This window comes from Ambystoma mexicanum, chromosome 11 (assembly GCF_040938575.1).
Source record: "Ambystoma mexicanum isolate Mex_15411 chromosome 11, UKY_AmexF1_1, whole genome shotgun sequence".
Classification (NCBI taxonomy): Eukaryota; Metazoa; Chordata; class Amphibia; order Caudata; family Ambystomatidae; genus Ambystoma; species Ambystoma mexicanum.
Window position 1 is genome coordinate 1,486,698,034 of NC_090934.1, and position 20,517 is coordinate 1,486,718,550.

Here is a 20,517-nt window from a genome sequence, read left to right on the forward strand (position 1 = left end):
GCTTTGAACCCTTATCCGGCTTCGCATGCGTTAGAAATCAGTATCTGTTTCTACGCATGCGTTGGAAAGCTGTACCGGTCTATGGGCATGCGAGAGAAAGCAGTATCTGTATATGCGCATGCGCTTTGAACCCTTCTCCGGCTTCGCATGCGTTAGAAATCAGTATCTGTTTGTACGCATGCGTTAGAAAGCAGTAGCGGCCCATGCGCATGTGTTAGAGAGGTGTTCCACTCCACGCGCATGCTCATCGAGACCCACGTCTCGTTGGCCTTTCGTTCATAGGCTCACGCCGAGCGTGATTTAGCAAGCAGTGTCATACCTCTGCGCATGCGCTTTCACTTCCCAGTGGTATTATATTTGAAGGTACATTTCTGCGGAGCCGCAGAAGCAGTGGCCTGACCTCAGTTCCTAGCAAGAGCCCGAGCATCGCCATGAAAGCCAGAAAGGAGATGTCCCCTCAGGAGTTACAGGCGGTGAGTGGTGGGCCTAGCTGTGAGGGCTGGAAGATACATGTCCCCCCAGGGGTGGGTGAAGTCCTCTGTGTCCAGTGTTGGGGGTGGACCCGACCCTAAAAATGCAAAGTAGAGGAGAGATGCCAATGCCTGGGAGGGGGGGGAATAATGCAAAGTAGAAGAGAGATGCCAATGCCTGGGAGGGGGGGGAATAATGCAAAGTAGAAGAGAGATGCCAATGTCTGGGGAGGGGGAATAATGCAAAGTAGAAGAGAGATGCCAATGCCTGGGGGGCAGGGGGGAATAATGCAAAGTAGAGGAGACATGCCAATACCTGGGGGGAAGGGGGAATAATGCAAAGTAGAAGAGAGATGCCAATGCCTGGGGGGCGGGGGGCGGGCGGGGGGGGGGAATAATGAGAGTAGAGGAGACATGCCAATACCTGGGGGGAAGGGGGAATAATGCAAAGTAGAGGAGACATGCCAATACCTGGGGGGAAGGGGGAATAATGCAAAGTAGAAGAGAGATGCCAATGCCTGGGGGGCGGGGGGGGGGATAATGCAGAGTAGAAGAGACATGCCAATGCCTGGGGAGGGGGGAATAATGCAAAGTAGAAGAGAGATGCCAATGCCTGGGGGGCAGGGGGGAATAATGCAAAGTAGAGGAGACATGCCAATACCTGGGGGGAAGGGGGAATAATGCAAAGTAGAAGAGACATGCCAATGCCTGGGGAGGGGGGGATAATGCAAAGTAGAAGAGATATGCCAATGCCTGGGGGGCGGGGGGGGGGGAATAATGAGAGTAGAGGAGACATGCCAATGCCTGGGAGGGGGGGAATAACGCAAAGTAGAAGAGAGATGCCAATGTCTGGGGAGGGGGAATAATGCAAAGTAGAGGAGAGATGCCAATGCCTGGCGACGGGGGGAGTAATGCAAAGTACAAGAGAGATGCCAATACCTGGGGGGAAGGGGGAATAATGCAAAGTAGAAGAGACATGCCAATGCCTGGGGGGCGGGGGGGGGGGAATAATGAGAGCAGAGGAGACATGCCAATGCCTGGGAGGGGGGGAATAACGAAAAGTAGAAGAGAGATGCCAATGCCTGGGGAGGGGGGAGGGGGGAATAATGCAAAGTAGAAGAGAGATGCCAATGTCTGGGGAGGGGGAATAATGCAAAGTAGAAGAGACATGCCAATGTCTGGGGAGGGGGGAATAATGAGAGTAGAGGAGACATGCCATTGCCTGGGGGGGGGAATAATGCAGAGTAGAGGAGACATGCCAATGTCTGGGGAGGGGGAATAATGAGAGTAGAGGAGACATGCCAATGCCTGGTGGGGGGGGAATAATGCAAAGTAGAAGAGACATGCCAATGCCTGGGGGTGGGGGGGAGATAATGCAGAGTAGAGGAGACATGCCAATGCCAGGGAGGGGGGGAATAATACAAAGTAGAGGAGAGATGCCACTGCCTGGGGAGGGGGGGAATAATGCAGAGTAGAGGAGACATGCCAATAATACCTGGGGAGGGGGGATAATGCAGAGTAGAGGAGACATGCCATTGCCTGGGGGGGGAATAATGCAGAGTAGAGGAGACATGCCAATGCCTGGGGGGGGGGGGGGAATTATACAGCATGTAGACTTGCACCGAATGTTAATATTTGTGACCAATTAGAGAATAATTATAACACATAACTACAACACAATGGGGCTGGGCTCATTCTGAGTTTGGCAGGAATTTAGCGGTAAATCTGCCAATTACCATAAAAACTAGTTACCGTTGCTCATTGCTGGCAATGGGAAAAATGTATTGGAGGAACTGTCACCTCTTTAGAGGGGCATGGCTATGAGAAGAATGGGGTGGGGTCAAGGGCCGTGGACCCAATCCAGGTTGTGCAACACAGTATCTCTTCATTGAACCCAATCCTGGTGATTTGCCTAAAGGCAAAGAGCATTATGGGAACATCATAATGCCCACAATTTTAAATGTAAAAAAATGTCTTATTTTTTACATTCAGTAAAAAGCACTTTAAGCAAACAATGGTCTCTTCTGTTTTAGTTGGTCACAGTTTTCACCATAATAGAGATGCCTGTAAATTGGAGGACCTATATACCAGTTTGGACAGCTGCAACACTGCACGTGAGGCTTTGGTCGTTTCTACATGCAATCTCCATTGCTGAGTCTTCTGGAAGCTTGTTGAAGAACGGGTTACTTGTGCATGTAATAATAATACAACTTCAGAACAGATCTGGTTGGTAGTGTTTTGTGCTAGCCCCTGGCCCTTTGGGCTAGGACAGCGCTCTGTGAAGTTATAGCACGCATGAGTAACCTGCGCTACAACAAGCAGACTGCTTTCAGAAAACTAGGCAGCGCTCCATGCCGAATCCTCTGAAAGTGGTCTGCTCATTGTGTCAAGGAGTCCCCCCCCCCCCCCCGTGTCTGGTGTTTGCCGGTGTCTTCAATCGCTGCCTTCTTGCGAACGCTCCTGGTCTTGAACAGCGCTGCTCGAGTCTCGTCTGGTTGCAGGTTGCGTTTAGTTCCGGGAGCGCAGAGTCCAGGAATCCGGGAGTCTGGGAAAGGCTAGTAATGCTCGGAATCAGGAAGGGGGAAAGGGTCAGGAGCGGGTAATAGCACTGGGACAAAGGAAACAATACTGCGAGCTACGAACACACGTCTGAGGCTACTCTGCAATAGCATTGAGACGCACGGAGCCACGGAAGGCGTGGTCTATAAATAGATCACGCCGCGTTCAGCGCATGGAGCGAGCAAGGGCTTCAGCTCTGGACGGCCATGTTGGAAGTAGTACGGAATGTAAGCCCCGTTGAGACAAGGACCAGGAGGTCCAAAAGGGGCGTGATCTAAAGTTCATGACAGCATGCCTCCTCCGAAGGCCTTTCCCTCCAGGTTTGCCCGGGAGTATTAGGTGAAATCTTCTGAGCAACCGAGGAGCCTTGATATTTGAAACAGGTTCCCAGGTCCTTTCGCTAGGAGGATATCCTTTCCACTCCACTAGGTATTGAAGATGGCCCCGCTTATACCTGGAGTCACAAATCCGGGACACCTCATATTCCAGTTGGTTGTCAACCAGTAGAGGAGGAGGTCTACTGGATTTTCGAGAGGATTGGATGTAGGGCTTCAATAGGGATGTGTGAAAAACTGGAATAATTCTTTTCCAGGAGTCAGGTAGCTTGATTCGATATGAGACAGGATTGATAATCTCCTTGATGGGAAATGGACCATAGTAGCGGGGAGCCAGCTTGTTTGGTCGCAAGTGTCTGGGGAGTAGTTTTGATGACAACCACACTCGGTCACTGACCGTATAGGAAGGACCTGGTCTTCTCTTGGAATCTGCATACCTCTTGGTCTGTAATCTGGCTTTCTCCAAGTGTTCTTTAGCCTCCCGGTGAATGTTGATAAGAGTTTCGATCCAGGAGTCAACAGTAAGTACTGGTGTAGGGTAAGGAAGAACCAAGGGTAAAACCGATGGATGGAACCCCTGACTACAATAAAAAGGGCTGGTCTGTAGCGCTGAGTGTTCAGAGTTGTTGTAAGCGAATTCTGCAACGGGTATCAGTAGAGACCAGTCATCCTGGACCTTGGTGGCGAAACATCAGAGATATTTTTCCAGGGTCTGATTTGCACGTTCTGTGGCTCGGTTGGTTTGGGGGTGATATCCTGAAGAGAGGGCACGTTGGATTCCTAGTACCCGACAGAGGTGTTTCCAGAATTGTGAAATGTATTGGGGACCCCGGTCAGATATGATCTTGGAAGGAAGCCTATGTAGTCGGAATATGTGTCCCAGCAATATTCCAGCTAGCTCTGAAGAGGAGGGTAGTTTCATCCGTGGCGTAAAATGGGCCATATGGGTAAACAAATCTATGGTGACCATGATGGTAGTATATCCTCGGGAAGGTGGTAACTCCACTATGAAGTCTGTAGCGATGATTTCCCATGGTTTAGAGGGTAGAGTGGGCTGCAGAAGAAGACCCGCCGGTCTTTTGTTATCATGTTTATTTTGGACACAGGTTATACAAGCCTGGATGTATTGCTGTACGTCAGACTTCATTTAAGGCCACCAGAACTGTCTCTGTATAAGACGGAGGGTGTTGGTGATACCTCGGTGCCCGGAATGGAGTGTCATGACAAAGGTTTATTATTTTTTGCTGTAACTTCCGTGTAGGAATGAGTAGTGCATTGTCCTTGAATAAGTAGCCTTCCTTGGCTCTTAATTTCCAGTGATTTCTTGTTGAAATGTCCTTCCATATTTCCAAGGATTGGGTTTGCGATCGGATTTCTTCCAGGAGATCAACTGCTTGGGCTACGAAGATCGTGGGAGAAAACATTTTAGGAAATGCCTTATCTTCAGTGGTCACGTAGTCAGGGTGGCAAGACAAGGCGTCAGCGATAAGGTTCTGTGATCCAGGGACCTGGGTAATGTGGAACTGATACTGGGCAAAAAAGTAGGCCCAACATGCCTGACGACTGTTCCTGCACTCCAGTGACTGTAGAATCTGAAGGTTTCAATGATCAGTACGGACTTGGACAGGATGTCTGGCTCCCAGAAGTAGGTGTCGCCATTCAGTGAAGGCTTGGCGAATGGCTAAGAGTTCCTTTTCCAGGACGGAGTAGTGTGTTTCACTAGGAGTTAAGGTTCTTGAAAGATAAGCAACGGGGTGTTCCAAATCGTCCTCCATTTTCTGCTTCAACACTGTTCCTATAACGTAATTAGAGGCATCCGTTTCCACTAAAAAGGGTCGACTTGTATCGGGTTGAGCCAAAATGGGAGCTTGTATGAACTCAGTCTTCAAACGCTGGAATGCAGTTTCTTGTAATGTTGACCAGACAAATGGGGTGTCCTTTAGCAGAGCCACTATAGGTTGTACAATCTCTGAAAAGGTGGCTATGAACTTTTGGTAGAAATTGGCTAGTCCTAGGAAGGATTGGATTTGTTTCACGGACGTGGGAGTAGGCCAGGCGAGAATGGCCTTTACTTTTGAAGGGTCGATGCCTATCCCCTCTGGACTAAGGATAAATCCCAGATAGTGCACAGAGGTAACGTGAAACAAACATTTTTCAGGCTTGGCTAAGAGGTGATGTCCCCGGAGTCTTTGTAGAACCGCCTTAACATGTCCTTCATGCTTCAGAGGGTCCTTGGAAAAAATCATTATGTCGTCCAGATAGACAATGACGAAGAGAAACAACATATCAGAGAACACCCTATCCATAAAACGTTGGAATACTGCTGGGGCATTGGCTAGTCCAAAGGGCATGACCAGGTACTCATAGTGGCCAAAGGGTGTTCTAAAGGCGGTCTTCCACTCGTCTCCTTCCCGGATACAGATCAAATGGTAGGCACCCCTGAGATCCAATTTGGTGAATTACAGCTCCTCTCACAGCTTCCAGGATATCCGAGATCAGGGGCAGTGGGTACCGATCCTTGAGGGTGCATTGATTTAAGCCTCTATAGTCGAGGCAAGGTCTGAGTTCCTTGGTATCCTTCTTGGGAACGAACAACAACGAAGCACCCGCTGGAGTTTTCGAGGGTCTTATGGTGCCGTTTTCAAGATTAGTGTCTAGGTATTCCCGAAGGGTGTTTTTCTCAGGTCCGGTAAGAATGAACATTATGCCGAAGGGAATTACAGCTGAGGGATCCGTATCTATGGCACAGTCTTCGGGCCTGTGAGGGGGTAAGGCTTGGACTATGGCAGTAGAAAATACATCAGCATATCCCTGATAGTCCTCTGGAACTTGTATGATATTGGAAACCATGAGTGGTGTTTCCTGGTCTCTTGGTGGTTCTTTAGAAGTTACCGAGGAGGGGTCCAGGGATAGACAGTGGGACATACAGAACTCTGAGCCCAGGAATAATGATCCTGCTGTCCAATTGATATACGGATTGTGCTTTTGTAACCAGGGCATTCCCAAAACCATGGGGTAATGGGAATGGGCTGACTTAATGATGTCGTATGTAATCCGCTCTTGATGATGGTTTATGGAAAGTTGGATCTCTTTAGTCTGCAGGCTTATGGGTCCTGAAGAGAGGGGTCTTCCGTCAATTGCTTCCACCGTCTGCATGGTGTTTCGTGTCTCGTACGGAATATGATGACTAACAACCCAGTCTTGATCAATGAAAATTCCCATAGCTCCGCAGTCCACCAAGGCCAGAATGGGATAGTTCTTTTCTTTGGAGGGCAACAGGAAGGCCTGTAGTATCACCAAACTGTTTTGTCCAGGAGAGTTCAAGGATGGAATTGATGTGGAGCAAACATCTCTCTCCCGAATCTCTGCTCCATTTAAGATCGGGAGCTGGCGTTTCCCGAACGCCGAGGAGGTGCCAGAGGACATTCCCTGACCAAATGTTTGTCTGAAGCACAATACATACACAAACCCGTATGGATCCTTCTCAATCTTTCTTGAGGTGATATGGGTCCACAAAAGGCTCCAATTTGCATGGGTTCAGGTTCTGGGGCTGGACTTGGGTTTGCGTCCGTTCTGGCTGTGCTCTCAAAGGATGTCTTGGGTGGGTTTCCCTTGGATTTCTTCCTTTCAGCCTTCCTTTCCTGGATGCGAAAGTCTATTTGCAAGGCCAGGTCCATTAGTGCTTGGAATGAATTTGGTCTGGCCACCCTGGCCAGTTCATCCTTGATCTCATCGTTCAGGCCTCTCCTGAACAGGGTAAAACTAGCCTCAGAGGACCAGTCTGCTTCCTTAGTCAATTGTTTAAATCTGGTCACATAAGTGAGCATATCTTGGGAGCCCTGTTGAAAGTCCAGCAAGCGTTCTTGGGCAGTATAGACCTGCACTGGACGGTCAAACATGCCTTTAAGGGCCTGTATGAACCCATCATAGTCGTCTAGGAGGGCATCGCCGGAGTTAACAAGGGGTGTTGCCCAAGTTAAGACGTTGCCGGAAAGGTGGGATATGATGAAACCCACCTTAGCCCTAGGAGTCGAGAAATAATAGGGCTTAAAGGTAAAGTGGACCAGGCATGAATCCAGGAATCGGCGAAGTGTTTTTGCCGAACCATCATACTTGTCAACAATACCGCCCAACAGGGCACCCTCCTTTGTAGCAGAATCCCGCGATAAGACCAATTGTTTGAGCGTGGCATTTTCCGCCTTAAGATTTTGAACCTCGGTTGATAATTCTTGCATGCGTCGCATTAAGTCCTGCACGGCGGCTTCCATCTCGTTTTTAGGTTCGATCGGGTGGCGTCTCAAACTGTCAAGGAGTCCCCCCCCCTTCTCACCTGGGTCCGGTGTTTGCCGGTGTCTTCGATCGCTGCCTTCTTGCGAACACTCCTGGTCTTGAACAGCGCTGCTCGAGTCTCGTCTGATTCCAGGTTGCGTTTAGTTCCGGGAGCGCGGAGTCCACGAATCTGGGAGTCTGGGAAAGGCTAGTAATGCTTGGAATCAGGAAGGGGGAAAGGGTCAGGAGCGGGTAATAGCACTGGGACAAAGGAAACAATACAGCGAGCTACGAACACACATCTAAGGCTACTATGCAATAGCATTGAGACGCGCAGAGCCGCGGAAGGCGTGGTCTATAAATAGATCATGCCGCGTTCAGCGCGTTCAGCGCATGGAGCGAGCAAGGGCTTCAGCTCTGGATGGCCATGTTGGAAGTAGTACAGAATGTAAGCCCCGTTGAGACAAGGACCAGGAGGTCCAAAAGGGGCGTGATCTGAAGTTCATGACACATTGAGGTGCAGGATCTGGGAGAGTCATGTCCCAGCTCCTTGGTCTGGGGGACAGAGCGCCACTTCGGCAGGGCGTTTTTTGCCGAAGCACCACTCCGTCTTGTTCCGGCTCATTCTCTGTGCTGCCGTTACTGCCACTTGTTCCCTTGGGTTTACCACAGATTACAAGTGGTGGTAGGACAGTGGTAGCCCCCATTTTTGGAGTCCTTAGGACTCCATGAGGATTTTGGTGGAATTATGGTAAATCCGCAGATTTAAAAAAAAAAGAACTTCTTTTTCTCTCTTAAAGCGGAGGATCTTTCCTAGAGTCACATGCTGGAAATCCCTGGAAACAGAGCAGTTTAAACTTAAACTTTCTATCACTTCTGTGCTCTATCATAGTCATTTTGGGTCCTACTGCTCACAGCCAATAGGAACACCTTCCTTAAATCCTCCCCTGTCGGCCATCTTCAGATTTTTTCCGGACGTTAGTGTGGGGAGTCCTCAAAAATCATCTCCAACTTTTTTACAAATACATTTGGATTTTAACATCTTTTCCACAAAAAAGATTTTATTTTTGATGTCTACTCGACGACCGGCATTGGCGACAACAGTGCTAGCTCCTTAGACTGTTCCCACCACCGGTAATCTTCGACCAAGTTTTGTCTGTGCACTTGGGCCTACCTCATGGTGGAATCCATGAGGAAGAGCCTATTCAAGGCCTGTGCCTGCTGTGCGCTGAAGAATGTCTATGTGATGGATCACCATGACGACTGCGTCTACTGCCTCATCCTTACCATGTCATCCAAGACTGCGAAATCTGCCAGTTGTTTTCCAACAAGGTGCTGAGGGATCGTCACTGTTGTCTCGTCGCATGGCTTGAAGATGCTGGTGGGGTCTTTGACTCTGCTTCAGTACGGAGTCATACCTCACTAAGGTGGGGCAGGACGGCCCAGTGAACCACCTCTAGTAAGAGGTCTAGGTCGCATGAAGTCCAGGCCACCAGCAAGAAGAGGCATAAAGACACCTCCAGCGACAAGCCCAGATCCTCGCACAAGGACCGGTCTTCACCAAAGGCCACTGCCCAAGGGGTGTCGGCAGTGGAGGAGAGCCAAGGCCCTTTCCATTGCCCCAGGTGATGTCTTCTAAGTTTGCATCAAAATCTGGTGGCCACTCTTCACCTTCAATGTCGAAAACTGGCTCATCGTAGAAATCTGACCAAGCCTCCCTCCGGGTTGTCTACCCCAAGGCCATCACCGCCATCCATCTGCACTCTGTCAACAAAGCCATTGATGGCCATGACTACCTCGACACGACCGTCAACGAAGCTGCCTACGGCCACGACTACCTTGTCATCGACCACGACTACTGAGCCCTCGACGAAAGTCAATGGCCATGAGGATCTCGTCAAGGCATCTAAGTCCACGGCTGTGATACTCACGTCGACGGCCACAAGTGGGTCCTTCCATGCCATTGTTGCCACTGCCATTGTCACTGGCATCTCCGACACACACCAGCAGGGTGTCTGCATTGAAGGCCCGTCCACTGGCATCATTCCCTATCCTTGGGGTGGCCTTGCTGCTGGGTGGGATTGTTTCAGAGCAGAGTCTCTCCCAATTAGAGGATGTGAAGGAAGCAGAAGAGGAGGACATCATGTCACTGCCGTCGTCGCCAGCACGCAGGACATCGCCTCCCAGAAGTTCACGGCGGGCTGAGGGAAGCCTAATTAGTCTCGTACCTTTACCCCCTCTGCATTCAGCTCGAGCCACCAGTCTACCATAGTCATCACTGCCGCCACAAAGAGACATGTCACTGGACATTTTATCTACTCTAACCTCTCTGATGGCAACCTTGCAACAATGGCTGCCTGCACTAGCCTCAGTTACGGAGCGTATTAGGCGACCTTGCACAGATGTCCCCGGGCCTTACAGGAAAGAGGATGACGTCCCTTGTCCCCCCAGTAGGGGTAAGCACCATTCGGTGCCGCAGAGGCTATCGGATACTGGGACAGGAACAGACCCTGACAATGTGGTCTCCACACCCACAGTGATTGATTTGATGATTTCATCACAGCTGATGGGGAACCACCTGACATTTCACTCAGGGACTCGCCCCCCTGATGAAGTAGGGGCCTTCCACATGCTCATGTCCATGGTGGCCACTATGTTCAGCCTTGCATCGGAGGGGCACCAAAAGGAGCGTGTGCTGGCCCAGCACAGAACAGCTCAGGAACTCTGTCATGTCTTTCCCGCTGCTGCAAGATGTCTGGGAGAATGGCCTGATCACCTTTGCGCATCCCTTGACTGCACCGGCTAAGAAAGACTGGTTTGACAAAAGGTACAGGGCCACAGAGTGTGATGGCGCCTGCCTCCGCACGCAACGCACACCAGACTCTGTTGTCTCTGTGGCTGCTAGAAAGAGTTTGGCTAATTCATTGTCCTCTGTACCCCCAGACCAGTAAAGGCAAATGCCTTCAGTAAGAAGATCATTACCACCGCAGCCATTACTATCGGGGAGGCTAATGAAATGGCCATACTCGCACGTTATGATTGCGAGCTGTGGTACAAGTTGGGCCCTCTGCTGCAATTCCTTCCCGGATGACCAGCAGCAGGAGGCCTTGGACATCTTCCATGAAGGCAAATTGGCATCAGACCATGCCATTTCGGTCTCTGTGGATATCGCTGATACTGGTTTTCGCCAGCTTAGGAATGGAGCAGTCCTGCACTGGCAGGGCTGGCTCAGGGCCACAGATTGTGAACCCGATGACAGATCTGCCCTTTTTGGGAAGAAGTTGGATGAGGCCTTACAGTCCATAAAAATGTACATGGAAACCACTCGCTCCTTGGGCACACTACAGCAAAGGCGTTAGTTCTTTCATTCAGGAAAAGGGAGCTATGGCAGGACTTTGCAGAATAACCGCACCACATACCGCTCTTGGAAGGCTTCTTCCAAAATGGTTCCACCCTGCTCATCCAGAACCATCAAGGACAACATTGACTCTCTTGCCCCTGCACTCGCTGTTTTCTACAACCAGTCTTTCACCGCTGGTTCTTTACCCTCCTTCCTCAAGTACTCCCTTGTGCGCCCGCTCCTGAAAAAACCTTCAGCAGACCCTACCTGTCCATCCTACAACCACCCTATTTCAATTATCCCCTTCCTGGGGAAACTGCTGGAGAAGCTGGCCTTGCCCCAGCTCAAATCGCACACTAAATTTGTCGGTAGTCTCCACAATCAGTCTGTATTCCACGCATCCAGAGGCATGTAAACTGCTCTTCTGAACAACTGTGAAGAACTGCTTGGATCCCTGGACTCCAACTCCCCAGCTGTCCTCATCTTACTTGATCTCTCCTCTGCCTTAGACACTGTCAACCATTCCATCCTCATACAAAGGCTACATGATACCCTTGGTATCTCGGAACGGGCACTGCAATGGCTGACCTCTTTCCTAACTGACCACTCTTCCGAAGTCATCTTGGGCACCTTCTCCTCTCATACTTCCTTTTCCATCTGTGGTGTCCCACAGGGATCTATCCTCTCCCCTGGCTCTTTAACATCTACCTGTAACGCTCACCTGATTCTCGCAGAGGCGCCGGTCTTGACTGGGCAACTACCGTATCTTCAAAGGTGATGTGTAGCACCCGGTTGGCTCTTTGGGCTGGACCTCTGTGCACTGTATGCCTGACTTCAAGAGTGAGATGTCTGCAGATAGAAAATATGGGATTAACGAACTGGGGTTATTGGGGTGTCCCTATCTCTTCCCTTTTTGCTCTCCTGTAGACCCCCAAAGGTTAACGCTCTCACCTTAGGTAAGTGAATGCCGAGCTCTCCATCTGCCTCGGGGCAGGGTGCTGTAACCAGTTTCTTCACTGGGTAGGTAGCGCAGGCCTCTTGACTTCAGAGGACTGCTGTCCGTCGTTTACTGCACGAACGGTAAGTTTCGAGTAATTCTATTGTCTTTAAAGTCTTTAGTAATGATGTCTCTTGTTTTGCAGGGTTCCGGCGAAGGCGGATGACGGGCTGAAGTGAGTTGAAGATGGAGTCCGTGTGATGAATAGAAGCGCCTGGAAGCACGTAAGTAAGCGCTTGTTGCCTGCTTCCCGATGCGCTCTAACTGTCTTTTTATTTTGCAGGTACGAGTTCGGAGCGGCTGCAGGGTGCCGGAATACCCACTGGGTTTGATGTGGAAAGGAGTAATGGCACGTGAGTATTAAAGTTCCCCAATGTCTTTAAACGCACCTTGTTTTGTCTTTCAGATGCGGGATGCAGCGCCGAAGGCCTCCGGAGCGTGCGAAGAGTTGGTAAGCTTTTGTCTTTCAGATGCCGGAATGCAGTGTGAAGACCTCCGGAGCGCACGAAGAGTAGGTAAGCCTTTGTCTTTCAGATGCCGGAATGCTAACCTGTTCTTTCTTGTCTTTATAGGTGTTGCTGAAGACTGGATTCAGGATGGTAAGCCTTTTTTCCTTAGGCCCAGGATCCGATGCAGAAGACACGATGAGCGTTCTGCTGCAGAGGATGCAGAATAACGCAAAGCAAGATTCATCCACCGGGTGTGGTTTAAATAGCCTCCTGTAGTGCTTAGGTGTCTCCTTCCACAGCCACGCCTAGGTAAGAAAAGAGTTCCTGCCTTCCAGAAGAGTTCCAGTGTTCTGAATCTAGGGAGTGGCTCCTGCCCCACCCAACAGGAAAAGTAGTTCCAAACAGAAGAGGATCAGAGGCTCAACTGGCAGGCAAGTAAGCAGCATGGTCTGCTGCAGGTAAGTCCACCCAAGCATTATGAGCCCGGTGCTTCCAGCGCTGGGACTGGGCATATTTATGAGCCTGGTGCCACTGGCGCCAGGACTGGGTCCAAAAGGTCCCAATTGGGACTGGTTGGCACTCGGAACCTGGGTTATGGATCTGCTTCCAAGGGAGTTGGGAAAACCCTGACCTTTTGGAAGCAGAGATCATGACACTACCTTGCTCAATCTCTGCCTCAATGACAGCAAAATTGAGATCCTTTCGATTGGGACCTCTGCTCTCTCCTTCTTCCCTTCTCTCTGGCCTCCTACTTTGGGCTCTCCCCCTGCTCCTTCATCTGAAGCCAGAAACCTTGGAGTTATCTTAGACTCCCCTCTCTCCTTCCTCCCTCACACTGGGGACACTGCTAAGAAATCCCAATTTCAGCTCTTCCTTCTCAAAGGAATTCTCCCCTTTCTCCCTTTCCCGTAGAAGGTCAATGGGCCTCATTACAAATCAGGCGGTCCGGAAATAACGGTGGCGGTAAACCCACCGCCACCGTTGTTTCCGGACCGCCTGATCCCGACTCCTGCAGGCAGGAGGTGATGTTCCCGCCAGGTCAGACCTGGCAGGTTTAACACCGCCCGCCTGCAGGCGGACGAGGAAACACCGGCAGCATTACGAGATGCTCCCGGGAAACCGGGGTTGTAATGCCCCGGTAATTCCGGGAATCACGGAGGCAGAATGGTAATATGAGTCCGGCGTTAACCAGGCGGTTTTACTGCCTCGGTTACCGCTGGACTCGTAATGAGGCCCAATGTCTCCCGAAGCCTGGTTCTCTCTAGTCTTGACTATTGCAACAACCGCTTCCTCAACCTTCCTTCTTCCACTCACTCTGTGACCCCTCCAGCTAATCCAGAGTACAGCAGCAAGACTTATCCTTGGCCACAAGTCCAGGGACCGCATCTCTCCTGCCCAAAAAAGTCTCCACTGGCTCCGGGTTCCTGCACGGATCAAATTCAAATCCCTCTGCATCATTCACAAGGCTGTCTGGGGCCGGGGGCCACACTATCTGCAACTCTCTCTTACAAATTACTCTCCTTCTAGACCTCTACATTTCCCTGGCACCAATTCACTGTTTGTAAAATGTTTTGCTAAACAGATAGCAGGAGGTCGTTCACTTTCCTCAGCTGGATCCCTCCTATGGAATACCCCCCACACTCCCTGCATCTGGAGCAGGACCTTCTTAAGTTCCGAAAGCACCTCAAGACTTTCCTCTTTTCCTCCTCCTTCCCTCCTCTGCTAATCTCACAGTTGCTGTGATTGGTGTCTTGGACCCTTATGCATCCTCGGGGCGTCCTGACCACTCGCACCCAATCTCCCCAGCTTCTGTCTACCTTCAGCACTTGCCTCGGCATACCCTCCACAGTGGAGACCCACACTGTTCCACCCAACGCAGCTTCTGGCCGCATAGCACTTACCATTCATCTTTGGCTCACCCATGCGCATGGACACCGCAGCACCTACCCCACTGCCCTCTCCCTTGCGGCACTTGCACGTTCTGAATACTCACAAGACATAGTAGGTTTTGCCATCCCTTTCCCCACTGTATTTATTGTATATTTTAATTGTACTGCAATCCCATGTTCCCTCCCTGTTGCCTTGTGGGCGCTTTGAAACAGAATTTAATTGCTGTGTCTAACTTATCAGGGGACCAGTAAAGGAAAAGGTCCCAGTCCTACAGGGGGTCGCAGCAAAGCCTTGGCTGCCTCCCAATCTATGGGCCTGTCCGGCAAACGGGCAGGACCAGTCCAGGGCCAGGTCCTCCCGCTTTAGCACCCTGATGTGAGGACGACTGTCATGGTTTGCCGACGAATGGACACACATCATGACCGACAAATGGGTGCTATCCCTCCTCCAGCAGGGCCACTAACTGGAGTTTGTGCAATATCCGCCGGACAATCCTTCCACGCACCAACCAGTGAAGTTGTGATACCGCTTGCTTCATGAAGTACGGGCTCTGCGGCAAAAGGACACAGTGGAAAAGGTTGCCAAGGACTAGCTGGGCACAGGGGTCTACTCCTGCTACTTTCTGGTATGGAAAAGGTAGCTGCACAACAAGTCAGGGGGTTGGAGGGCCATATTAGATCTGAGGGTGCTCAACAAGTTCCTCAAGGCACAAACGTTCTACATGGTCACACTACAGCAGGTGTTGTCCCAGCGACAACAAGGAGGTTTGTTGGCGTCACTCGATCTCAAGGATGCCTTCTTTCACATCCCTATTCACCTCTCACACCAGCGCTAACTATGCTCTGTGGTGGCAGGAGTACATTATCAATTCAAGGCCCTTCCATTCGTCCTGCGGTCTGCTCCGTGGGTATTTACCAAATGCCTTGTGCCAGTGGTGGCTCACCTGTGGCGGAGGAGCGTTCACATCTATCTGTATCTGGATGACTGGTTGGTAAGAGCCCCCTCCTGTCCGCTGGCAGAAACCAACACTACCACCACCATCCAATGTCTTCAGCAACTGGGTCTCTCCATCATCTTCCCAAAGTTGGGCCTGGTTTCATTGCAACAGGTACTCTATCTCAGAGCAAGACTCGACACCCAAACCTGCACCGCCAGACCATCGGACGAAAGGGTGGCAGCTCTTCTAGACAAGGTGCGCGGTCTCAACGGCACCAAGGTGTAACGCCAGTTCACAACTACAAATCCCTGCTGGGGATGTTGTCATCATGCAATGTGCTGATCACCAACTGCTGGTAACACATGAGACCAGCGCAGGAACTCTTGGATGGATGCTGGATTCAAGCCTCAGGCTCCTGGGACGTCTGCATTGCTCTGACACCGGTTTTCAAACGGAGCCTTCGCTGGTGGTCATTCAGGGAACATCTGGTGCAGGGTGCCCCCTTAAGGTTGCCAGACCATCAGAGCGTCGTCACAACGGATGCTTCACTGGAGGGCTTGGGCGCCCACTGTCTGGACCAACACGCTAAGGTTCTTTGGTCAGAGGAGGAAAAGAGCCAGCACATCAACCTTCTGGAACTACAAGCAATTTTTGGGGCCCTGAAATCCTTTCTTCCCATCCTCAGGGGAAAGGTGGTACGGATTTACATTGACAACACAATGTCAATGTTTTATGTCCTCAAGTAAGGAGGAACAAGGTCCCCACAGCTTTCCAGGGAGGCCCAAGCCCTGTGGACTCTACAGCAGGCAATGTCTCTTATTCCCCTTCATCTACCGAGGATTCAGAACGAATAGGGTCGGACTCCGTCAGCAGGGAGTTATGCTCTTGCCCGTGTGGATACTGCACAGGGACCAGCTTCATGTGTTGTTTCAAACGTGGGGCACTCCGGAGATCCACCTCTTTGCCACCCATGACAGTAGTCACTGCAAGACCTTTGCCAGTCTGGGGGATGCCTTTGCTTTCCCACAGGAAGGGAAGTTTCTGTATGCATCCCCCCCGCCCCCACGATTCTTCTCGTGCCTCAAGTCCTACACGCTTTCAGACTGTATCAGTGCAAACTGATGTTAGTGGCCCCTACGTGGCTGAAACAGTTTTGGTACTCCAACCTCCTTGCCAACTTGTCAGCAACACCGATCAAGCTCCGTCCACACCGTAACTCCTGTCCAGGAATTGGGGAGAAATACTGCACCACAACCCTGCCTGGCTTCTGTGTTCTTAGAGTTCGGGGCTCTGTCCCTTCTGCGAGACTGTCAGGCTAGAGCTTCATCCACCTTGAAATGCTACAAGAGTAAGTGGAAGTGTTTTCACGTATGGTGCAGAAACCAGCAGCTGTGACCTCCGGCCCGGAGGATCTGTTGTCCCTGCTCAATCTGGTTTAACGCATTCTTCCATTAAGGTGCATCTAGCTGCGATCTCTAGGTACAACCGCGCTGCAGGGGTGCCATCCCTGTGGTTTCACTGGCTGATGAAGGTGTTTTTGCCTGGGCTGTTCGGTTTTTTTTCTACCCCCCTGTCGCTCAGCGCCAGCATGGGAGCTCAATGTGCTACTCGCAAGACTTATGGCGCCGATTTTTGGGCCCATGCACCAAGCATCTATTAAACATCTTTCCTGTAAAATGGCGTTCTTGGTGGCCATAACTTCGGCCATGCGAGTGAGTGAAATCAGGCGTTTTCCGCAAAACCGCCCAATCTGACGTTTCACAAGGACAAAGCTGCTCTACATACTAACCCAACCTTTGTGCCTAAGGTGCCATCTGCTTTCTATCTAAATCAGCAAGTGGTTTTGCCCGTATTCTTTGGCACACCAGCAGAGCAAACTCGGCACATGCCTGATGTGGTGAGTGCCCTCAAATACTATGTGGGGCCTACTAGGCTATTCTGTACAACAGATCAACTGATGGTTTTATTTGAACCTTCTGCGCCCGGGAAAGCTCTCTCAAAGTCTTCTTTTGCAAGATGGATTGCTGCCTGCATCTCATTCTGCTATCAGCAAGCTGGCAGGCTGCTTCTCGGCAGGCCCCGCGCTCACTCTACTAGAGCAGTGGCTGCAATTAATGCGTTCCTCTCTGGAATTCTGCTGCCTGACATCTGCTGTGCAGTCATCTGGAGATCGGTGCATACGTTCACCAGGTTCTACTGTGTTGACAGATTCCGCAGAAGAGTCTAGAGTCGGCCAGTCGGTTCTGCTGAACTGTTTTGTGTAAGGTGGTTAAGTCTCCAGTGGTAAGTTATGCTGGGAGCTTGTATTGTTGAAATACTGCTTTATAATCTATTCACAGCATGTGAATCTATGAATGAAAGATCCAATGCTGGACAAGGAATACGTTACTTGCCTGTAACTCTGGTTCTCCTGTATTGGTATCTTTCATAGATTCACATGCGACCCTCCCACCTACCCCACTTGGCTCGTCTTTTGGCTCTTACTGCCACTCCTGTGCGCTGCCAAATCTGAAGATGGTCGACAGGGGAGGAGTTAAGGGAGGTGTTCCCATTGGCCGTGAGCAATATGACCCAAAATGACTATGACAGAGCACAAAAGTGGCTTCCAGTTTAAGTTTTAACTGCTCTATGTTATTGAGGATTCCCAGGCTTACGACAGTGAATATTCACAGCATGTGAATCTATGAAAGATACCAATGCTGGAGAACCGGAGTTACAGGTAAGTAACTATTCCTTACCTGCAGCAAGATGCTGTCAGTATAAGGTAAATCTTCATTTCCAACTCCACACTCAGGATTTGGCACTGCATTGAAAATGGTTGTAACTCTGTTCAATAATGGAATTGCAGCCACTTTTTTACCACACCACCAAACTCCGAATGACCCCTGTGAGAAACCTGGAGGTGTCTCACACGCTAGTCCCAGAGATCTGTCATCCAGGTGGCCAGGACACGGCCATAGTTATTGGATCCAGTTCCTGGGGTTGGACCAGTGTGGGAGGATCACCTAGATTTGGGATCTTCAGGGAGTGGAAATGGGACACGGAAAGGTGGGACGTGGTATCCCCTTCCTTTTCCCCATCTTACCAGGTAGGATTCCTAGAAGCTCAAATCCACGACCCACCGCAGCCACCCAAAACCCCTTTTCCGACCCACTTTCTCATGGACAGTTAATCGTGAGCGACAACAGGCTAACACCAGAGCCGTATACCTGACATGTCCCAAATGTAACAAAGGCATGCCTATCAAATTAAGACAGACCCAAGTGATAACAGTTCAAGGGTGTTTATGAAACTAAAATGGGTGAGATAAATGTCTAATTTAAACCTAAATCTAAGATGGGAGCAAGCTACGGCCATTAAATAATAAAGATTCAGTCCTAGTGGAATCTAGTCAAATAAAAAGGGCCTATACTAAAAAAAAAAAAAAAAATTGCCAATCATTATAGCTATGCTACAAAATAGTATAGGATAATGTTCGCAAGAAAAGAAAGAAGGGTTCACAAAATAAGTCAGGATGATAGGGCCTGGTTATGGCTGGGTTCTCCCTTTCCCGTGTTTTTAGCACAGGACAAGGCAGGACTCTTGAGCATAGCACACTCCTGGGCTTCTCTGGCACAAGCTTACAGTTCCTTTTCTCTATATCAGGGCCTTCTGTGCCCAGGTCTCTTCTCAGGCAAAGTTTCTTGCTTCAGAGGGCCTGATATGCCAAAACGACAAAAGTTCCTTCTGTTAACATTCACATTGGTTGATGATTTCCCTTCACCCTTGGATCTCCCTCAGCCTGGCTCTGATCCTTCTCTCACTTGTTAGCCTCCCTCAATCGGGCTCAGTCTAACCACTCACTGTGGACATCCCTCAGTCAGGTTCATACATGTCATCACAATGTTGTTCACTTAGCTTCTTCACAACTTTTCTCTTGCCGTCCCTTAGTCAGGTTCACTACTGCCTTTCAATCACAATTTCCTTATTTGTAATATTAAAAAGTCTCAATAGCCCTCATTACGAGTCCGGCGGTAACCGTGCCGGGAAAACCGGCAGGCTGCCGCCAGACCTGTAGTGAATTACTGGCTCCGGACTTGCCCGAAATACCGGAGCATTACAACCCCGGTGGTACGGTAAATCCGGCGCCGGCAATTCTGTAAATTGCCATTCCCGTGGAGTCCCATAGGACTCCATGCGAATGGGGCCCGCGGAAACATGGCACCATGTCGTAATGGTGCTGGTGTTTCCGTGCATCTCTGCGTGCAGGTACTGTTCCGCCCGCCAGGTCAGACCTGGCGGGTGGTACGGCTCCCGCCGCAGAACTCTTAATTAGGTGGTCTGGAAAACAGTGCAGATACGGTTTTACCGGCACCGCTAAATCCAGACAGGCTGACTTATAATGAGGCCAAATGTCTTTTTAAACAACCACCTAGGTTTAGTTAGGTTCCCCCTCATCCGGGCTCAGAACTTCCACAGCACTTGCCAACTTTAAACAAAGTCTTCTGAAAGGTGATCACAACTCACTGGGTCACTCTGTTAGCCTATGGCAAATGCATATTTATTCACAAAATCACAGTTCACACTGCGTCCCCCTTTGCCGGGCGCAAATGCCTGTTTCACAATTCCCTCAGGCGCCAGTAAATTGTTAATCCCCATTCCCATTTGAGTCCCATAGGATTGAAATGGGAATGGGGATCACGGAAACACTGGCACTGTTAATAACGGTGCCATTGCTTCCGCAAAACACGGCGGGCGGGTGCCATTCTGCCCGCACCATTGTTACCGAACCGGCATGGTCATGAGGCCTAGTCTCTTTGTTCAGGAGAGGGGTACCAGCCAGAGACCTCATATCAAGCGCCCACGTGGCGCTGGACCGCTATATCCGGTACCAAGTTCGTTCGCAAAATACCTCTGTATTTTAATCTTTTTAATGTTGCCACTGCAACCTTGAGCCTAATGCAGTAGAGGCCACTGTTGGGTTCTTTGGACTCACCAGCTGTGCTGAACTTGTTGGTGCTTCTTTGGCCGCTGGAGTCAAGGACGGTACCATGATGGCAACCACGTCTGCCCGCCCTCGCTATCAGTGCGGGAGGGTTCCATGTACTGCTGACATCCGTCACACCAGCTGCGATTCCCGGTCTTATGCTTTTTTTGTCAGAGGCTTTGCTGGTTTTGGTTGAACAGGGCAAGGGCAACCCCCTCCTTCCTTGACGTCCTTTCAGGTCTCGCAGCCTTTCTGCTCTGTTTAACTGCCGTCCTGGAATAGCTGTTTGCTTGTATGTTCGGCCT

General features: G+C 50.3%; 1 protein-coding gene across 3 annotated transcripts in view; it reads left to right on the forward strand.

Annotated features, from left to right (window-relative positions):
- Positions 1-348: 348 nt before the first annotated feature.
- Positions 349-20,517, forward strand: part of LOC138504633 (zinc finger protein 2-like) — a 151,374-nt gene continuing 131,205 nt past the window's right edge. For all 3 annotated transcript variants that reach the window (XM_069625232.1, XM_069625233.1, XM_069625234.1), the window contains exon 1: positions 349-473. In XM_069625232.1, the coding sequence (XP_069481333.1) occupies positions 432-473 (42 nt within the window). In that variant the 5' untranslated portion in view covers positions 349-431. The remainder of the gene's footprint in view (positions 474-20,517) is intronic.